Here is a 23,367-nt window from a genome sequence, read left to right on the forward strand (position 1 = left end):
TTTATCTGTATTGAGGAACGGAGAGGTATGCATAATTTTTTTATAATAATGTAGATATTTTGATATAATAAAAGTTATAGCGCTGTTTGAAACGAATATAACGATGTATAATTTAATGTACATATTTTACATATTATATGAGATTTTCTGGCTTGAAATATCGCGGGCGACGTCCACCACTTCATTTTCGGCCCTGCGATATAGCCAACTTCTGACTCGTGCATTAGAGGTTGACGTATGTCATGTTGTCATTTAATCATGATACTCATGATACTGTACGAAAAATATAAATAGAAAGCTTATGATTCAATATAATATAATATCTAATATACATATATGTAAATATAATATCTAATATAATATAATATAAATAATACTCGCCGAAAAATGTCTAGATCTTCTTTTAATTTTTGTAGTTAAGTTATGTACAAAATATTCTGCGATTTTCGAAATCTCTTAAAATTAATTGCTGATAATCCTCAAAATGGTACGGTATAGTTGCAAGCTTTTTAATACTCTATGCATTGAAGATTTTGATATTCTTATTTTAAAAGATAAACTGTATGTACAGAATAATAGAAATTATATTGATTAATTTTTGATATTATATTGATATTATATTTTATTATATTGATTCATAAGCTTTCTATTTATATTTTTCGTACACTGAGTATCATGATTAAATGACAACATGACATACGTCAACCTCTAATGCACGAGTCAGAAGTTGGCTATATCGCAGGGCCGAAAATGAAATGGTGGACGTCGCCCGCGATATTTCAAGCCAGAAAATCTCGTATAATATGTAAACTATTTACATTAAATCATACATCGTTATATTCGTTTCAAACAGCGCTACAACTTTTATTATATCAAAATATCTACATTATTATAAAAAAATTATGTATACCTCTCCGTTCTTCAATACAGATAAATTTTGTAACCAATCACTATACTCACAATAAAGTTCAGTGTTCAAGCCATTTAATTTTATATATATTTGTTATGATCTATCTCTTTTATTTTAAAAGATAAAAGGGGGTGGCCACTTCCAGGTGGGACACGCTGTATATACATATATATATATATACAGGGTGTATCTGAAATGATGCACTAAACTTTAGGAGCGTATTTTAGAGGTCAAAATAAGATTTTTTTTTTCCTATGAACATGGGTCCGCAAATGAATCCCCCTCCGAGCTAGAGGCCCCTAAAGTTTAGGGAAAAAATTAAAAATTGGCTGTATTAAAAAAAAAAAAAAAGGTTTTGACGTTACCTATCACCCTCTCTTGAGAGATAAATAAATTTGCGTTGCGGGTGTTTGGTCAATTTCACACATTTTCGAATTTTAGCTCGGAGAGGGGTTCATTTGCGGACCCATGTTCATAAGAAAAAAAAGTCTTATTTTGACCTCTAGAATACGTTCCTAAAGTTTAGTGCATCATTTCAGATACACCCTGTATATATACAAGGTGTCCCTGAGCACTATATACAAGCGTTTGTGAGGAGGTAGAAACCAGTAAACTGAACAGAAAAGTCTTATACTATTTTATAATTTTCGCAATAATAACAGAAATATTAAATATTAAAATTGGACGAAAGAAAGGAGCGCTCGAGCGGCTGAGCGCTCCTTTCTTTCGTCCAATTTTAATATTTAATATTTCTGTTATTATTGCGAAAATTGTAACACGGTGGGCCGTATTATAGCTCGAACGGCTAAGCGTTTCTCATCCGATTTTAATATTTAATATTTCTGTTATTATTGCGAAAATCGTAAAACGGTATAAGACTTTTCTATTCAGTTTACTGCACTCTACCTCCTCACAAGCGCTTGTATATAGTGCTCTGGGACACCCCATATATGCACTGGAAGCGCGAATTGGCTACAGATGTATAGCTCTACGGAGTGTTCTTGATTCAACGCTGTTCCATTTTTGGAGCAAAGATACTATTACGAGCGATACGACTTTGGTAAATGATTTTTCTTTAAAATTTCAGGGATACTCGAAACCCCTCTATAAACTGGGAAATACATCTGCGGTACAGCAACATTTGTTGCTGTACCACGACTATATAACCGCTTTCAATTATTCATCGTTCTCTGAAACGAATGCCCCGAGTACTGCTTTTGAGTACGGTATCGGAAGAAAGAGGAGAGCGAGGATCAAAGAAACTGCAAGAGGAAAAAAGAATACATTTACACGCGAGTGTAAACATGCACATATTTACATATATTTATATCAAGCGCAAACGTGGAAAAAAAGTTGTCATAAGAACCGCGTGTAGAAAGTGTGATACGCGCAATCTTTCGCCAGCTTTTTAAGAAAATTGTATCATATTTTTTTTCTTATTCAAGAAGAATAATATGGTTTACACCGAAACAGAATGTCTTTGCGACTTTATTAAGGCGATCCCTCAATCTATCTATTTTATCGACAAAACACTGTAATTTTTGGGCATGTGCCATTTTTTATTGCCTACATAGAATTAAAAATCCTTCTCTACGGTTGAAGTATAGATGTAAACGGATACGGAGAAGCCTATTATATACTTTGAAAGAGAAAAAAGTATAAAATTATATATTTATTTATCGACTCCTTAGATCAACATGGCGTCTAAAGCTATCACCTCATAATGACATTAGCCTTGTATAAATGTTTTGTAGCTTTTATGCATAAAACAATAGTATACCCAATAGCGGACTGCACAATAAAAACTTGAGGAACTGTGAAAATTGAGTTTAGTAGTCTAATTAATAAATGGCATATGCCCAAAAATTTCAGTCGTATGTACCTGAAATGTTGGTAAAGTAGAGTAGAAAAAGCAGTGCATCTTCTTTATAAATAAGTGATAGAGAGAGATACGGGATGAAGATTAGATGAGGGCGCTGTAATCGTGTAAGAGTTCGCCGTTCAATGAGGGATCCCTTTAAGGGGATCCTAAAGTGACTTTTTTACCGATATAACATTATATTTCTTTTGTACCGAAATCTTTTTATTAATTGCACAGAATAGTAAATGCTTCTCCACGATTAAAGTACACACAGAAACAAACCGGGAACCTCCCGATTTTATGTTAAAAAACAAAAAAATTGAAAAATTACAATTTTTTTATCGGCTTCGGTAACAATATTTGCTTTGTATGTACAAAATAAGATAGGTCCCCGCTAGATATTGCACGAAGGAATATAAATAAACTTTTAGAAATGAGTTTATTTATATTCCTTCGTGCAATATCTAGCGGGAACCTATCTTATTTTGTACATACAAACTGCAAAACTTTTATATTAAGCAAATATTGTTACGACTTTTTTACGATTTTTCAATTTTTGTTGTTTTTTAACATAAAATCGGGAGGTTCCGACTTTTTTACGATTTTTCAATTTTTTTTGTTTTTTAACATAAAATCGGTTTGTTTCTGTGTGTACTTTAATCGTGGAGAAGCATTTACTATTCTGTGCAATTAATAAAAAGATTTCGGTACAAAAGAAATATAATGTTATATCGGTAAAAAAGTCACTTTAGGATCCCCTTAAGGGGGATATGCCATTTATTAATTAGACTACTAAACTCAATTTTCACAGTTCCTCAAGTTTTTATTGTGCAGTCCGCTATTGGGTATGCTATTGTTTTATGCATAAAAGCTACAAAACATTTATACAAGGCTAATGTCATTATGAGGTGATAGCTTTAGACGCCATGTTGATCTAAGAAGTCGATAAATAAATATATAATTTTATACTTTTTTCTCTTTCTCAGTATATAATCGGCTTCCCCGTGTCCGTTTACATCTATACTTCAACCGTAGAGAAGGATTTTTAATTCTATGTAGGCAATAAAAAGTGGCACATGCCCAAAAATTACAGTGTTTTGTCGATAAAATAGATAGATTGAGGGATCGCCTTAATGATAAACGAGTTGAGATTAAAAGCGAAGATAGAGAGACGATGGGAGAATAAAAATAAAGGAACAAATGTGCAATAAATCTTTCGTAAGGACCCAGTAAAAAATGCATCGAAAGATCCTCGCGAGAGTGTATATTCACGCGTAGCACGTGCGCGTACGCGGGAATATTTATTTCCGTTTGCGGAACCGCCTTAAAAATTCCCGACAAGCGCGCTGTCGCGGTAAAACTCGATTTCCCGAACGAAATGAAATGCTTGTACACGTATATAGAGATTCCCCCGTGTATAGATAAAATGCGAATCCTGAATTTCTTCCGCTTGCCCGGCGGCTTCTCGCCAATTTCGATGGACGAGGGTTTAAGGGTGCCGAACACTCCTAGTCGACGCGAAGAAATGGAAACGAAAATCCTCGGACAATCAATGGGATCCACGACGGAAGGATGAAATTTTCGGGAGATGGACGGGGGGGAGGAGGAGGGAAGAGGGAGGATTCGATTTATCAGGTCAATGGCATTGCGCGGGAGAGCGACTTAACTCCCGGTCCATTATCGACACCATGGATCGCACCGCGTGTGCTTACAAGTCCGATCCGAAATCAAGATATCGCGCTTGACATAAAACGGATTTAGGCGGCAGATACGATTAATTTCGATGGAAACTTCCCATGGAAATGGCCTATATGTGTAGGCCATTATATAGAGTGTATATGCGCGCCGTTGGCTTAAGTCTCCCAGCTCGATTTAATCCCGCGAACATAATGGGCAACTTGATCCTGCGATTATAACGATTTCAATCCGAGCGTAAGTCTACGTTTGGAGAATCTTCGCGAAATGCGTAAATACATTTGATGGAGATGAAATCGCGCAAAACGAAGACGTTCCGCGAAAGTATGGGATAAAAATGCGAATTCACCGCGATGCTAATCGATTTATAGCGAATGGGCGGAAACTGCGTTTCGCGACGCGATAACGATAATTTATTACAGCAGGGTCGTCGTAAGAGAAGGAGATAGAGAGAATGTGTGCTGTCGTCGACGAGAACATAAATAAGAGCGCTGCCATGCGTGATATCGCGAGCCCAAAAACCACCCATCGTGCCATGTCGATCAGAGCGTACGTAAATTAACGTCGAATAACTTCGAAATGGCTCGGCTAATCGAGAAAATGCAGTGCAAAAGTCTACGATACACTGTAAAAAAATTACGAGAATACTAATTTAAATTATAAATTACATCGCGTCTTTTCGTGCTAATTATAAGAAGAATATAAATCATTCGAGAATTCCAACCCTGAGAATCTCTGTGATTAAAGGGACTCGGCACTTGCTGATTCTAGGACACCCTCTATTTGCCGACGACGATCGTATTACGCATTGACAAGCTATACGAAACGTTTTCAGCAAACACTCAATGCCGGTATCATATTGCGTATGTAGCGTATGATGGCGCATTGCAACGCGAAAGGCCATCGAGAACGTTATTCCGAGCTCGTAGCGGGCGCGAATATAACAGCTCGGGAATATAAAAATGATAATGAGGAGAAACCGATATCGAGGAGTCGTCGTTGACGTGCTATCGTGCTTTTATTTCGCTCGCAATTGTTCGACACCGTCCTTGCTAATATATAGCCCCAGTTTGAGAAATGGATAAGAAATTCCTCCGGGTGGCTCTCGTACTTACTTCTTTCTGCATCTGGTCGATGGCCGCGGTTTCCCGAGATCGTACGGAATAATTCTCGAGGAAGGTGCGGTTCAGGTTCATCTTCAACTCAGGGCCGACTTGTTCCTCGTAGAGACGCGCCAAAGCGCCGACTCCGGCCTCCAGGACGAGCACCGCCATCACCACGAAGACGTACTGCGTCGACGGAAGAAAGAAAGCAGAGGAGCGAAATTAGGAGTCGGTGAAAATAACATCGGACATGGCTTTTTTTTTTTATTTTTTGCGATTACGCTCTCTCTCTATTAACGTTCCTATCTCGGTTAACGAATGGAGTGGCGATGAAAGAGTAAAATGAGCGTTTAATTGAATGGAAATTCTGATAAAAGATGTCGAGTGAATTTTTTATCGGCAAAAATGGAGAATGGCTTTTAATAAAAATCGGCTTATCCCTCTGTGGTAAATACGCGCGTTCTCTCGCTCTTTCTCTCTATAAATAACTCCCGAAAATAATTCCTCGAGATGACGAAATATGAACGATTTTCAACGTACGCTTTTCTTATACTAAACACAATAAAGCTCGAGATGAAATCTGTCAGATGTACCATCATATTTTCACAGAGAGGCTTTGTTGTTATACAGGGTTTACCAAAAGTGTGGAAACCCCTTAATATTTCGAAAAATACGCATTTTTAAAAAAAATGTTTCATACAAAAGTTATAGGGTTTTATGTGGCGCATTACACAGCAACATTATTATGACCTCGAATAGCGTTGTCAAGGTTATGTGAAGATCAGCTTCAATTTTTTAAATGGAACCCTATATTTTTTATTACATTATCTTGCAGCTTATCTTGAGAGCTTTTCAAAACACTATAATAAAGTATTTCTTCATTGAGTACTTTTCGAGTTATGAGGCTTGAAATAATTTCTTCATCTTACATAAACCATAAAATATCTAGTAAAATATTCATTTTTCGATTATCTTATCTTGATACTTTTATGTACAAAATAATGAGAGGAATCAATTGGTGTAAAGAAAAAATATAGTTGTTTTTGAGAAAAAATATGTAATTTGCAATTAACAATTACATTTTCTTTTTTAAAAACAACTATGTTTTTTCTTTACACCAATTGATTCCTCTCATATTTTGTACATAAAAGTACTAAGGTAAGATAATCGAAAAATGAATATTTTACTAGATATTTTATGGTTTATGTAAAATTAAGAAATGATTTCAAGCCTCATAACTCGGAAAGTACTCAATGAAGAAATACTTTATTATAGTGTTTTGGAAAGCTCTCGAGATAAGCTACAATAATATGCAAAAGCATATAGGGTGTCCCATTTAAAAAGTTGGAGGTGACCTTCACATAACCTTGACAACGCTATTCGAGGTCATAATAATGTTGCTGTGTAATGTGCCACATAAAACCCTATAACTTTTGTATGTGAAACATTTTTTTTTTAAATGCGTATTTTTCGAAATATTAAGAGGTTTCCACACTTTTGATAAACCCTGTATATGTATAATTAGGTATTTATTCCTTGCTTCCTTTCAATGTTGTTTTCCTCGCAATTTTATGCTATTGACTCGTCCAAATACGATTCGAAATACAAATATGTATTATAGGTATATCTCATACGTAAAATTTTTCATAAAATACGATCTCGCGAAAAAAACATACTCTCTACATTCCCTTTATAAAATGAATCTATTATACACTAAAAAAAAGGATATATACCGCAATATATACAATAGGACTACATATTGCATGGTAATAAAATCTCTATTTTTATCTTAGTTATCACTTACTATAATAATGATCTTATGGTAACGGTTGATAATAATAATCTTAAATATAATGGCCGCCAAAGAAAATTATAATTTATGATAATTACAACTATTTTTTTGCCCCAGTGTAGAGATAATGTTGATTTCGAAATGAACAATGTTTAATAATAACCATGCGCTCACATTAATTTATAATACGGATTTGTGGAGCAAAGCCGCTGGCAGAGAGAATTCACCTCGTTCACTCAAGAGTCATCGCTCTCCCTCTCTCTTTTGGAGCGACGTATTAAAATTGCGTAATGTTCACCGAAGCTTTTCAGACTTTTCATGAATATAAACCTTTCGAGGGACGACGAGACGCGCGCGCCTCAACAATCCCCCTTCCCTATGAATATTCAAACCGCGGTGACTAACTATCGCTCGTACTTTCGCAAGATTTTGCGATTCGTAGAAGAATGTGTACAGCGAGAAAAACCACAAAAATATTTTTTCTCGTTTAACATATGGACCATTATTAATTTTACACTTCTTAATTAGCGCGATATCGGCATTTAACTTTTCCGAGTTGCAGGTTGGGAATGAAGTGTGCGTTAAACTGGTGAAATGTTGGCCGATACATTTAACGGCGAGAAGGAGAAGAGAAGAGGAGATGAGAGAAGCTGCAGCTCGGCAGTTAATTTGTGATCAATTCCCGATGTCACCAGGAATTAAGCTGTATCGAGATAGGTAAATGATGCTTTTGCGCAGACACTTATAGGCACGGCAGTGTCCCCCTCCGATTTTGATGAGCTTTTAATATGTTGTTTTCTAGACAAAAATAAGGGACACGTATTTTTTTATACGTGCCCATACGCGTGTCTAAGGGGTAAAACACCCTAACCTAACCCCTTTGAAAAAAATCAGTTTTTTCCTTTCGAAATAAATATTTCAGAAACTATAAGATAGAAAAAAATTTTCAAAGTAAAAATTAAATGGTTTCAAGAGTACTTTACAACAATAACAAAAAACATTTTGAAAAATTATTTTGAAAAATTAAAAAAATAAAAAATTTTTTTTACTTGTTAGTATCCTAACTTAATGTATCTAGTGGCGAAAATAAGAATTATGCAAACGGAAAGATTGATGAATTTGCTAAAATTTATGATTTATATATTTAAAAAATGTATCTGTGTGGATATTTACGAATCTTTTAATGTCATTTACATGCTTTTCTGCTTTCTTGTATTTTGTAAAATATTCCAGTTCTCACGCAATTAAACCGTCTTAAAATCATACTTGAAAAACTTTGGCCAAAAGTGTCTTTTATATCTCGGAAAGCTTTGAAACTTGAGACAGTTCGTATGAAAAAGTAAGCTCTTCAATTATAATTAGAATATACGCGAAGACTGCGGAAAACTGCGCTATACCTCGAAAGCGAAGAACCGCGCTCATCTCTAAAGCTGATTAACAATATATTCTTTCGGTCTCGTAATTAGATCGAAGCCTTCGAGTCAAACGTATACTAGCGAAATTAGAACAGCCGTAAGACAGTGCGCGATGATCGATCGAGCTTCCCGCACAAACGCGCGGTCGAGACGGGAAGCAAAATGCGAAGTTTCCTGACGGATGACGCATAATTTGTAATATATTAGGACGCTCAACAAGTAATAAGCGCCGCGTATAGAACGTTCATCAATTTCCACGTTCATAGACGTTTCGTTAATCGTCAGTACACGGTAAAAAATTGTGCGTACATTTGTTAAAATTTTCTTGTGTTACCACATTTTGATTAGTACTTTAATGTAAAAACATACAACTTATATGTTATTATTTTTATAACGTTTTCATGCGTTACATTTATGTCAACTTTATAACTTAACACTTTGTATACGTCTCTTAGAAATGGAATATTATTTTGAGTATTTTTAACATAATCATTAAAAAAAAAAAACAATCAACATGTCTCAAAGTCAGTTTAACATTCTAGGAAGTGTTAAAGTGAATCTTCAAATAATCTTGAACTTTGACATACAAAAATAATTAAATTTATTAAAATACATAAATTATTTAATATCGCTAGTCAATTAATCAAAGGATTGGAAATAATATAATCGATCAAACTAGCCAGAATTTTTGTTTATTAATCACGACTAATTGGTACAGGAAACCTACATGGTCCGGGAGGTATATAAATTACTATTCAAACCATCCGTTGAAATACAAAATTAATACCATTTACAATTTAGTTGACCATGCAATTTTATTATCGAATGACGGTTTCCATCAAAGAAATATTGAGTTAGTACATGACACCTTACTTAATAATTGTTTCCCGGAACATATCATAAAACGACACATACAAAAAAGAATCAATTTTTTAAATAATCGTGACCACAACAATACTCTTGACGCAAATATTACACGTTTTGACAGGACATCTTTTATTTCATTACTATATGTGGAAAACGTGAGTCATGACTTGTGCCGTCTATTACGAGGTAGTGGCTTTAACGTCGTCTATAAAATAACTAAGAAACTAAATACTTTAATTAAACGCGGTAAGGATATTTTACATAATAATGATAAAACAAATGTTGTATATAAATTAAATTGTAAAAATTGTAATTTGTCATATATTGGGCAAACAAAAAGACACCTACGTACTCGCGTGAAAGAGCATTTTAGTAATATAAAATTACATCAAACCAATCATTCCGTCATAAGCAAACATAGATTGGAATCTGGACATGAATTTGACTGGTCGAAACCTAATATTTTACACAATGAAAAATATGTACGAAAGAGAGAAATTGCTGAAATGTTTTTTATAAAGAAATTCAACAATTTAATCAACCTACAGAAAGACACGGATAGTTTAAATAACATCTACGACAAAATAATAAAGGTCGTATAGTTGGTTATTATTTTTGATTTAATACTTTCAGTTCGTTGACGAAGTCTCACACTGATACATCGTTTTTATTTCTTGATTTTAAATTTAGTAAGATGTAACGATCTTGCAAGTTTGACTTGTGCAGTTTACAATACTATGATTTATATCCATCACTTGATCTGTATGTACTCATATTTTTTAATCCGTGGGTATTCTGTTTATTCAAACCGTTGAAAAATCTAATTTGTAATTTCATATTCTAGTATATACTTGAAAAGGACCACAACCATATGGTCGAAACGTCGTGATTAATAAACAAAAATTCTGGCTAGTTTGGTCGATTACATTATTTCCAATCCTTAAATTTATTAAAATCAAATGTTTCTATTACAAATAATTTAAGTTAAAATAATTACTATTATATGTTAATGTCCTCAACATTTCTTACGAGTTATTGTAACTATTTTTTCATGTAATTTTTAATTAATTTGTATGTTATTCTTACATTACACTTAAAGTCACAATAATAAAAATAAATGTAAAGTATTGTGTCGATCATTAACATTTTTAGTTTGTCAATAAGTAACATACGACGAATGAGTTATTTTAACTTAAAATTTAGAGTGGACTTTGTGGGACATGTGAAAAATGTTATAATTAACATTTTATTTTTTACAGTGTACCCGTTTCATTACGAAAACAGAGGGAGGGGGGGGAGAGGGGGGAGACGGGAAGCAGACAGAGATGAACACAGATCGCGATATTTCCGCTTTCTCCCTTCATCCGTTATTCGGAATCGAGTGAAACGACGTCTTTACATCGGTTGGTACCTACATGTACTATACCCAAGTGTGTACGTACATATTAGTACCTCAGTCAATAAATCGTTCCGGGTATATATATTATGGCGGAAACGCGGGACACAAGGAGAGGATAGGAATGGCAATCGACAGTTTGAGATTGGTGAGGAGGCTGACAGTGAACGGGAGAGACGACGATAGATCAAACATACCAATTGCTTTTCCACTATATGGCTATGCACATAGCTGTACACATACACACATACACACGCATCTGGGATGATTTCATGGCAGGAAAAAGGGAAACTAGTATCACGTCCTCGAATAATTGTTAGAGACAGATGCTTTTGTGTCCCGGGGTTAACGTGTCCCGGAAAACGTGCAATCTCGACTATCGAGTGAGGCTTATAAAATACGGATCGAGGATTCGTACAAACTCAGTAATCTATTAAAAAAAAGGAAAGAAGAAATAGAGCGTCCGTTACAATGATAAAATTAGTTTTTATTATTAAATGTATTGAATACTATTTTATTTAATTTCGAATTATGAAAATTTTTATTTGGGAACGATTGCAATATGCTACGCAATAACTCAATTTAAATAATTTTTATAATTTAAAATATAAAACGCGTGAGAAATAAGAGAGAGAGAGAGAGAGAGAGAGAGAGAGAGAGAGAGAGAGAGAGAGAGAGAGAGAGAAGAGAGTAAAATATAAAATTATGAAAAAAAATAAATGTTACTTTAGAAATATAAGTATTTTTAATCACTGAAGATATATATTAATTTTTTCATAATATGCAAAGTATAATATTATAGAAGTGAATAGATATTGGAAAATTGCTGGTGTAAAAGGGAAAAGATATTGGATATCTGTAATAAATTTAGTTAATGTTTTTAATCTTTCAAAGAGCATATTCTGTCGTATAATGTACAGCGCAGCAAGATAAACTTCGTCTTCGGATTACCGTCACGAGACATTGACAATGGAATTAAGCCGGTCATGGTTCTTGGACTTTACACGGTTCTGTGATGGAATCACGAGGAATCACGGGATTGCGAATCGCATAGAGTAGACATATCATGAATACACGGTCGACTGCTAAACTTGACCAGATGTTAATTATAACTAATGCTCTAGAATGAATATTGTAACAAAGGACAACTGCACTTGTTATTATTCGCAGCGTGATAATTATACGTTTTTATTAACAAAATATATTCATTCAGTCATTAAATATTTATTTTTATAGATTTAGAAATTTTCTTATTTTATTAAATAATATATGTATATACAGGGTGTATCTGAAATGATGCACTAAACTTTAGGAGCGTATTCTAGAGGTCAAAATAAGACTTTTTTTTTCTTATGAACATGGGTCCGCAAATGAACCCCCTCCGAGCTAAAATTCGAAAATGTGTGAAATTGACCAAACACCCGCAACGCAAATTTATTTATCTCTCAAGAGAGGGTGATAGGTAACGTCAAAACCTTTTTTTTCCAAAATACAGCCAATTTTTAATTTTTTCCCCAAACTTTAGGGGCCTCTAGCTCGGAGGGGGGTTCATTTGCGGACCCATGTTCATAGGAAAAAAAGTCTTATTTTGACCTCTAGAATACGCTCCTAAAGTTTAGTGTATCATTTCAGATACACCCTGTATATATTTGTTACTGTCAAAAATATCACTCTTTCAGATATTCAAACAAATTAAAATAAAGTTGTAATTATAAAAAAGGAGATATCTTACGTATAAGATATTTTTATTAATTTACATATTTTAGAGATAAAAATTCTGCAATTATAGTTTGCATGAATGTGTTTTCATATATGAATTCTAGAGCAATCTATTCTATCTAAATATTCTATAGCCGACACACACACACACACACACAGAATCTGTATATTGTATACCGATCAGGGGGAATAAAACTAGAACAGATTATGAATGCGCTACTCAACTTTCTCCATATCTGTAAAGTCTCTCTTCTTTCCATAGGATCACCAACTTGTGTTCATTACGGATATGGATTTACCTTCCTACCATCGACAAAAATCTTAATTGAGCGCCATATAAGGCCTCGACTAATGAGACGATTCGCTCGTGCCATCCGTGTATAGGTGGTGAAAGGGAGCAGGGGCCAATGGGAAAGCCGAGGCAAAAGGTTGTCGGGCAAGAAGGGAGGTGGTCTTCTTGCGCCGAGGATCGACGATAGTTTATCGCTGCTCCGGTGGATTAAGCTCGTTACTTCTTCACCGTTATTAGCCGAAACGGGCATTTCGGAATATAAAAAAGAACGATAATAGTATAGCTCGCATCAATAATAAAGCAGGATTTATCAAGAAATAGTATACGGTTAATAAAAAAAAATAACAGCGATAAATTGGACGTTTTGTATAAAAAGAGAGAGAGAGATTGTTGATAGAGATATTCGATTCAAAGACATTGAGATTAAAACCGCACATGTATATGATAAATGGGGGGAAAATAAAGATTATTAATTGGACTAACTATTAATTGGATAAACGGTAAAGACTTTTCGCATTGATTGTCAATAGTTTCGCAAAAACTATCTGGATTGTTATTTTGTAATTATCAAGGCAGGTGAGAATAACAGCCACACTGCTAAAAATAACAGCCTTACGAGTCTCTCTTTCTCCGTTTAAAGAGAAATTAATGGTTTGTTCGCTTCGACGACAGAATTTTGTTAATCAACGAGCTTATGCGGTAGAAAGCATAATAGAGCTATTGTCGGACAACTCGTTGCATTTCATTCGTAATTCATAATCAGTGTTATATTTATATTCATTAGCACGTTCATTAGCACGCGGTATTAACTTCTGCCATAATAATTGACGGAGTTTTAATGTTGCACAAACCGGTTAATGTTCTTTTTCCTTCTTCCTTTGAATTTTTCATTTTAATTGCGGATTTTTTAACTACTTTTACGCATTGCCAGAGTCGGCAATTGACATTAACATAAATATCACTTGTATTATGTTTCAAAGTTTCTCTCAATGCGCGAAGAACTAGTACTTAAACGAGGAGATTGTTTTATTTTGTAAAGCTCTAGTTGCTGCTCTCGTAATTGAACAACGGACGACTCTGTTATCTCGCGATAATTATACAACTCAACAACTCGAGAGTCGGAAACGTAATTAGGAAAAGGGTTACTGACTCGGTGTGCTTCGCGAGAGTATCCAAATAGGCGGAATAAAAGGCGCGGCGCGCGAAACAATAGAGCGATGCTGAATGAGAGAGGCCAAAGTTGGGAAGAATTAAGAAAATGCCGCGAGAGAAACTTCTCTCCAAGATCGCCGATAACTTTGTTAAGAACGGAGTAAAATTGTAAAATTCCGCCATTGTGGTGTGCGCGTGACTCTGCGAGTTTTTTCGCAAGAGCGGAAATTATGCTTTTCGCCACAGGGTATAGTTACAATCGGACAGAATATTGTCCATTTTCGCGACAATGGAAATTCGCGAATGCACGAATGCTTGAAAATACAACGAGGAAAACGCAACAGACAATTTTCCACCTCGCCGTGATCGTCGAGCGCAATTTTCCGTATAAATTCCCAAGCCTTGCAAGTGTCGCGAAATAATTCCCTTTTTTACACAGTAAAAAAACTGTGCGTCCATATGTTAAAATTTTCTTGTGTTACCACATTTTGATTAGTACTTCAATGTAAAATTAACATACAACTATATGTTATTATTTTTATAACGTTTTCATGTGTTACATTTATGTCAATTTCATAACTTAACACTTTGTATATGTCTCTTAGAAATGGAATATTATTTTGAATATTTTTAACATAATTATTTTAAACAATCAACATGTCTCAAAGTCAGTTTAACATTCTAAGAAAAATTAAAGAGAATCTTCAAATAATCTTGAACTTTGACATATAAAAATAATCAAATTTACTATAATCAAATGTTTCTATTACAAATAATTTAAGTTAAAATAATTATTATTATATGTTAATGTCTTGCAACAATTCTTACGAATTATTGTAACTATTTTTTCATGTAATTTTTAATTAATTTGTATGTTATTTTTACATTACACTTAAGTGACAATAACAAAAATAAATGTAAAGTATCGTGTCAATTATTTAACATTTTTAGTTTGTCAATAAGTAACATACGACGAATGAGTTATTTTAACTTAAAATTTAGAGTGGACTTTCTGGGACATGTGAAAAATGTTATAATTGACATTTTATTTTTTACTGTGTATGTTTCATTTCCCGACACGTTATAATCCAAAGTTTCCGATAATTTTGCCTCATGCTTATTATATTTCACCGTTTCAGATCTATAATATGCTCGTAATATATAAATATTACGGCATAAATATAAAGGAACAATAATAAGAAGAACTTTAAGTATTCCATAAGCCTCGGTAGAGGATCTCGGAAAGTTTGAAGCGAATGAAAAGATATGTATAAAATAATAGCGCGAGTTTCTTGAGTAGAGACTAAGAAGACTAAGAAAAATTCTTCTCGAAAGGAAAGAAAACTGGTCGCTTTATTCCCTTCCTGAGCTGGGACGTCTAAAGAGAGCGAGAGCGTAAAAATGAAAGAATAACGGCTAATACCATACTTTCAATCTGTGCGCGTTATTTCAGGAACGATACGCGCGGAAATATACCATCTATTTTTATGTCGTTTATTATGATACATACACCTTTCAACAACGTTCTATTATTAAAAGTTAAGTTACGCGTTAAAATTCCTATGTGAAATAATCCTATAGATCTTTTATAAAGCTCGTGCTAAGGAGAAGTCGGACATTTAAAAATTAAAAGACTTAGGGTTAATAAAGAAAGCGATAATAATATCCTATGGCAATATTCTGCAGCGATTCAACTTTTAACTTTTTCTTAAAATTATCTACAAATAAAATAAAAATGCACATGTAGAATAAAAACACGATATATTGCTCCATTTTATTATTTCTATATTAAACGACATAAATTAATGATGTAAATTAGGAACGATAAGCCTTAATCATCCTAAATTTGTTTAAAATTTTATTCGCGCTTTTATGCAAATATTCTGATTCTTGCTGATCGTATATAAAGTGCTCGTGATCAAAGAAGGCTAACGTATAATTATACGAGATGAAATTATTCGCGAACATCATTCATGTCGAGCAGCAATTAAGAAATATCGGCACGCTTATTAAAATACATTACACGCTCAAAAAAATGTTTTGCTGACGCAGGTAAATTTCTAAAAGCAACAACAACACGTTATCGCTATTTTTTTGTATTTGAACATGACTTACAACATACATAATTTCTAACTGCAAAAATTCTAGTAATATCTTCTAGCAAATTTGGATCCCATTATCAAATATTAATTATTGCATTAGATAAATATGGCGCTTGATACTATAGCTAGAATAATCTTTGTGAGGAATGATTTTTACTGTTTAACACACGGTAAACTTTATAACAAATACCATTATTCCAACATGTGTGTAAATAGACAGGACCATTCTTTCGAACGATGCGACGAGTTGAAATATATTAAACAACGCTAAAGACTTGTGTGTCGTAAAAAAAAATCGTCGAAACTCTATTAAGCTATTACGAAAGCCGCTTCTAACATGTCATTGAGATAATTAACGACAAGAAAACAAGCTCTCGTGAGTTTTCCCTTTCGTTGCAATTGCAATGTTTTACGCGCTAGAGAGCCGATCCAGACAGCGACGCAAGAAAACGCCGATTATCGTGTCTCGTTTCGTTCGAAAGAGCACGAGAAAACCGCAATTATAAAGACATTAAACTTGACGAGCTCACGTAGGGCCCGGTCATTTCTCATTGAATCTTTATTGTTGCCGACGATTGCTGTATCTGCAAAAAAAAGGGATGCAATGTCGGGCATCCTGAGTCTCCTTACGAGCAATTCGTCCTGGATAACCCGAGGGCTTCCGTCTGTCTCTGTGTGCCACGTATAAAGGGTTTCAATCGGAAAGATGGAACGGGAAATTTTATAAAAATGCATTTAAACCGACTCCAAAGTACGTTCCCGATACGTCGTGCAAATTTATCGGCTCGAAAGTACATCCTGTCGTTCAATTTGCAATGAACGTCATTTTATATTTGCCCGACGTATATTGCTTATAAGAGGCGACCGAAATATTTCGACAAATGTTTTTATCAATGCGAATCATTTCGAGAGACATAGCTTCTTCTTTTTTTTCCATTAAAATACAGGGTGTATCTGAAATGATGCACTAAACTTTAGGAGCGTAAATGAACCCCCCTCCGAGCTAAAATTCGAAAATGTGTGAAATTGACCAAACACCCGCAACGCAAATTTATTTATCTCTCAAGAGAGGGTGATAGGTAACGTCAAAACCAAGGTCAAATAATAAGGCAATCCATAATACAGCATACAATTTTCAATTTTTTCTCCAAACTTTAGGGGCTTCTAACTTGGAGGGGGGTTCATTTGCAGACCCATGTTCATAGGAAAAAAAAGTCTTATTTTGACCTCTAGAATACGCTCCTAAAGGTGCATCATTTCAGATACACCCTGTATATATTAATATATTTTAATAAATAATATTAAGTCTTAAAATAATATTAAGAATCTGCAGAAGATCTATATATGTGACATTGCCAGGATTTTTGTAATTATTTTCTGTAACCTGAAAGAGAGAGAGAGAGATTTATATTACTAATATATTTACTTTAATGATAAATTGTTAGCCTTTTTTGTTGTAATAATTTTTTTCCATTTTCATACACTGTATGTACGTACAATAGAATGCAATTTTAATTGTACATCTGTAGGAAACAAAGAGTGCGTTTGCGTACGTCAGCAAATAATCTCAAGATTCGCAATCGAGCGGATCGTTAGTCTTCGACGTGGATACGTTTAACAAGGTACTCGTCGGTGCTTCGAGGATCTCCGTTTACGTCCCATCATCATTCTAACGAGCTCTGCCACGTGCTTTCGAGAGGAAAAATCTATTCCGAGTTCTTCGGATTTTGTCATCGATCATGAAATATTGTCAATTATTTAGAATAATCAATTAAAAGAATAAACAAGGCACTTATGCAATTATTATATTTTGTGTTCACTTTAACAAATACTGCAGAAAGTACAAAAGTACCTTCCCTTTCGTAAATCGAAATTAATATAGGAAAAAAATATACATCTATAAAAGATATACATGTAAACAATATTTCTCTTGTTCCTTTAAACTAAATTAGTAATAAATAAAAAAATTTTTAAATAATGGCGCTTCTGAAAACATCTATCTGCATTGTTTCTCTCTCGTTACACCTCCGTACCAGTCATGTAATAACCTCTGTGTAATTTTACGTATATTATCGATCCGGGTCCGACAATAAACATGCGAAATAGCATTTTGTGGTCTGCCGAGCCGACGCATTTGTCTTTTCTCTTTCTCCCTCTCTCTCTCTCTCTTTCTCTCTCTCTCTCCGTCTCTGGCGGTTTATTGTACTTATTGCGCTTCCCGCATAAATTGGCCACAAACACCGCGATCGCGGCGCGTCGGATACTTAGAAAGTAATGCGGTCTCGCCCGAAGCACTCGTATCAAAGCGCCCGGGAGAGGCGCTATTAAACTGGTTCAAAACCAGTCCGAGGCGTCAAGCTCTGTTCCGGAGATTCCACCGCCGCGATACATCATTCTCGCAACTGCAAAATCGAAAACGTAGACGTAGACGCGACGCCCGCTGGAAAAGAAGTCGGCGGCTCCGCCAAGAGGTCAACCGCCTCTTACGTCGACTGCGACCTCAACCGCGTTTTACTACCCTCGAGCGCGATTCGAGTAAGAAAAAAAATCTACATCGCTTGACAGAGTCTACCAATTAGTGGCGCGTATCTCTTTTTTTCAAAACGAATCTCGGGAGATCTTTTCCGTGCATTTAACATTCGTTGAATCGTCGAGATTATTTTCCATCGAGAATATTTACCATCTTATTTCTGCGACGTGGCGTCGATTCGCTATTTAACAATGTCGTACGACGGTGTCGCGAATAAAAGGAGATCGACGTCCGCAAGATACGGGCATTCGCTGGATGGAGAATCACGCAGATCGCGCGCGAGATGCGCTCGGCAAAGTCTTATGCAATTAAGATCGAGCGGATGGATAGAGTCGTGATTCGAGAGTGCAGCGGCGTGCAAGTAGTAATATTACTCGGCGATTAGGGACGGTTATTACCGGGTGATTTAACGTTTCTTTTGCACTACGTCCAGCGAAGCGATCGCGAGCTTCTCTCATGGTGCGGGCAATTTATCACATTGGCTAAAATATAAAACAGCCTCCGATAATGTGTGAAAATAATAAGGGACTATATATGGTCGTTATAATGTAGCGAAAGAGAGAACGATTAAAAAACATAGTTCACAGCCGAACAGCTTCGGGGAGGAAAATCGCGTAATTAAGGACTAAACTAATGACTCGGAAGCAATAAGTATGGGTTAAGTGGAATTATCTGATTATTAGCGATGGTTAGTATAAGTGATTTAACTCCTAAATTTACTTAAATGAATGAATCGACTCTGTTGAAAGCGCATTATCAGAGTGCGCGTCGATCAGATGAAACGGAATAAGCGAGTGAAAAATTCCTTGCTTATATCCCTCGTTTGCAGAGAATCATATTATTTCTTCTCTAATAAAATTGTTATTAAATACTAGTTGGCAGTTAAATCTCGATATAAATTATAATCAAGAAAGATTCTTATTTCATAAATGAACACGATTCATAGCGATGACATCGTTCGCTACATTGATAGATAGAAAAAAATTTAAAGAGCAATTTGTGTTGAGAGTATGTAGAAAATAAAAGAATATAATTTGTTTCGCGCCTCGACGAGCACTTACGCAATTAAGATCGTGTGCATCTTGATTTGAGCGTATATATCGCGGGTCTTATTTGCCATACCGGTCGTAAAAGGACTTTAATTGGTCGATTAGATTGGATAAAAGATAATTCAATTGCCCCTATATATACCTCGTGGAACTTTTTGTCGGCAATAATGATATTAATACTTGGTCTACAGCGATTTAACGCGCGGAGAAATAATCGAAGAAAAAGCGAGAGCATCTATTTCCACTACAATCATCGAGTGCTTCATGATTCCCTAAATGTGATAAATGTAAATTACTTATATATGCTGGATATATTTTATAAAATTTCTTAAAATAAAAAGTTATGCGAAAACTCAATATATTTTTTAAGTATACAATAACTACTAATTTAAATGTATGTACACAGTAAAAAATTGTGCGTCCATATGTTAAAATTTTTTTGTGTTACCACGTTTTGATTAGTACTTTAATGTAAAATTAACATACAACTGATATGTTATTATTTTTAATTTCCATGTGTTACATTTATGTCAACTTTATAACTTAACACTTTGTATATGTCTCTTAGAAATGAAATATTATTTTGAGTATTTTTAACATAATCATTTTAAATAATCAACATGTCTCAAAGTCAGTTTAACATTCTAAGAAAAGTTCAAGTAAATCTTGAAATAATCCTGAACTTTGACATACAAAATAATCAAATTTACTAAAATCAAATGTTTCTATTACAAATAATTAAAAGTTAAAGTTAAAATAATTAAAATTTAAAGTTAAAATAATTACTATTATATGTTAATATTCTCAACATTTCTTACGAGTTACTGCAACTATTTTTTCATGTAATTTTTAATTAATTTGTATGTTATTCTTACATTACACTTAAAGTCACAATAATAAAAATAAATGTAAAGTATCGTGTCAATTATTCAACATTTTTAGTTTGTCAATAAGTAACATGCGACGAATGAGTTATTTTAACTTGAAATTTAGAGTGAACTTTCTGGGACATGTGAAAAATGTTATAATTAACATTTTATTTTTTACTGTGTACTAACTACTAATTAAATACTAATTTACACGTATATGGGAAATTATTTCTTACGAGACATTTTACATAAAACTAATTTGGCATGCGTGGAAGAGGTGGCGATATAATTTCCAAGGGAACCACGTGGCGGGGTGAACACTGCGGTTACTAACGATCGGCAAAGCTCGTTACCGGTGTTTAACTATCATTTAGGCAGGATTAAAGATAATCCAGTCGGTGTCGTTGGAGATATAGCCAAAGTGCGAGTTACCAATTACGGTCGCCGCGCAAACTCCCGATTAAGGACGATTTATTACTCAGCGAAGAGTAGCACCCTTCTAAAAGGGGAAACGCGAACAGAGACGGAGAAATATCGCTAAATATATCTCCGAGTAGGCTTATCGCGTGTAAGTAACCGTCGCAACTCTCGGAAATGAAGAATTCTCCCCGTCGCGAAAAATTATGGCTTGTAAAAAAAAATAATTCATACTAAAAAACAAACATAAATAATGCAGAGATCAAGCCTTCGTAGACGCAATATCCCTGCCGGTGGCGCGAGAAGGAAAACCTTAAATCATTTAATAAGCCCCTAAAGAAAATTTACTGCGCTGTACCCTTAAGAGGAAGTTTATCGCCGCCCGTGAGGGCGCGACCACACATAAAATAATATCGCGGGACGTTGCATGAATGCACAATTTGTCAAACCCGTCGCGCACGGCGATGCGCGCTGCATGCGAACAAGAGAGGCCGCCTTCGCGCCGTCTCCCGGATATTCCTCGGAGACGGGGATGGCCGCGCGCGTACACCGTATTAAATAATCATCCGTGTAAACATAGCGGGGTTATCTCGTCGGGAATTCCTCTATTATGGCGCTCGTCCTAACGGAGGAATTCCCAGAACGCGATACCATAAGTTCATATTAACGTTCGCCGTTAAGTCACGACGGTCCCATGGGTATTCGCATGTGCGCGTGCGGTCGCATTTCCGATGAGAGTAACGTCCCTCCGGTGCTGGCGCGCGCGCGCGCGAATTAAGCCGCCTTGAAAAAAATATGTCCCGGCACCTACGACTGGCTGCGAGAGTTGGTTTCGTCGGAGAGAGACTTTGTCGGTCGATAAGAGCGATAATGTCGGAGGTGGTAGACTACGGTAAGGTCAAAGGTGAACTTGGACTCCCTGAAGGAAGGTTCAAAGGAGGAGATCGGGCATTGTTAGTAGCGACTTATATAGAGAAGGGGAGAGGACCCGGCGCCAAGTCCCGTCCACGGTGAATTATCCCGTATCGACATTACGGTTCATTGTGATCGGCCACCAAGTTATCGATTTTTCATTTATAAAGCAGGAGAGGAGAGAGGGCAGCTTCCTGTACGACATCGTCGAAGGCCAGAGGTGCGTATTTTTAGCGGCCGCGCGCGCTCGGGGAGCGTAAAATTCGCGGAAACGCGAAAATATTGATCGCCTATGGTAAATCAGAAATAAAATCGCGCCAGAAAAAAGCGAGAGAAAATGGTATTTAATCAATCGATCCGTAACGTTACGTTATTATTGCCAAATTAAAATGTGTGTAAAATAAAAAAATGTGTGTAAAATAAAAAAATTAAATCCTAAAAAAAAATAAAAAATTGCAGTATTAACGTCTTATAAATATATAAAAAATATAATATACAATAATAGTCACAATCGCTATCTTTGCTATTAAAATCTCTATCGGAAAATATGACGATCTTTACTTAATCTTTATTACGATCTAAATATCGGTGAAAACAGGTCGTTTTTTTTCTCTCTTTTTTCCGGGCACCCGGATATCACTTCACTTTGAACAACAGTTTTTAATTTACTCGTATAATCCCTATCCTTTATCGGTATGCTTTTCTCGCTGGTCACGTAACTAACTCGCTTCCAACAAAGACTGCACCGCTCCGAGCAATAATGTTGAAGCTGCTCCGCTAAGTCAAAGGAATGTTCGAGCCCGTAGGTGAAGAGCGGCTTGACTCCGAGTAGCACGCTCGAGCTATGCCATGACGAAGTTCTTCTTGGAAGTTTCCAAGAACGATATTAACAACGAACGGCATAAATAAAATCTTTTGAAGTCTCGGAGAATACGATATTTAGCATCGACAAGTGATCGTTAAATGGGATGAAGGGATACCGATAAATCGATAAATGAAATAACCGACACAAAGCGAAGAGAAATTTCAAAGAGATGTATAAAATTTAATTGACATCAAAAGTGGCTTATCTACTGACAATAGTTAATTAAATGTTCTCTCTCTCTATCGTAAATAAAATGATGCATGATTTGAAAGGAAACAGCCCATTAAACCAATTAAAGTTAATTGAGATTGATGTGTCCGTATGTTTGATAATCTATTAATTAATTAATACAAACTTTGCTTTATGCATCAAATTAGTGTAGAAATCATTTTATTTATTTATTTATTAACGGGAAAGAGAG

At 35.1% G+C, this 23,367-nt stretch overlaps 1 protein-coding gene across 2 annotated transcripts in view; it reads right to left on the reverse strand.

Annotated features, from left to right (window-relative positions):
* The window catches only part of LOC145970939 (CD151 antigen), a 128,444-nt gene that overhangs the window by 4,283 nt on the left and 100,794 nt on the right, over window positions 1-23,367 (reverse strand). For both annotated transcript variants that reach the window (XM_083098029.1, XM_083098019.1), the window contains one exon: window positions 5,582-5,755. In XM_083098029.1, the coding sequence (XP_082954155.1) occupies window positions 5,582-5,755 (174 nt within the window). The remainder of the gene's footprint in view (window positions 1-5,581; window positions 5,756-23,367) is intronic.

The sequence above is a fragment of the Camponotus vicinus genome, unplaced genomic scaffold (genome assembly GCF_025532165.1).
Source record: "Camponotus vicinus isolate PSW18456_S1 unplaced genomic scaffold, iyCamVici1.0 SCAF_1, whole genome shotgun sequence".
Classification (NCBI taxonomy): domain Eukaryota; kingdom Metazoa; phylum Arthropoda; class Insecta; order Hymenoptera; family Formicidae; genus Camponotus; species Camponotus vicinus.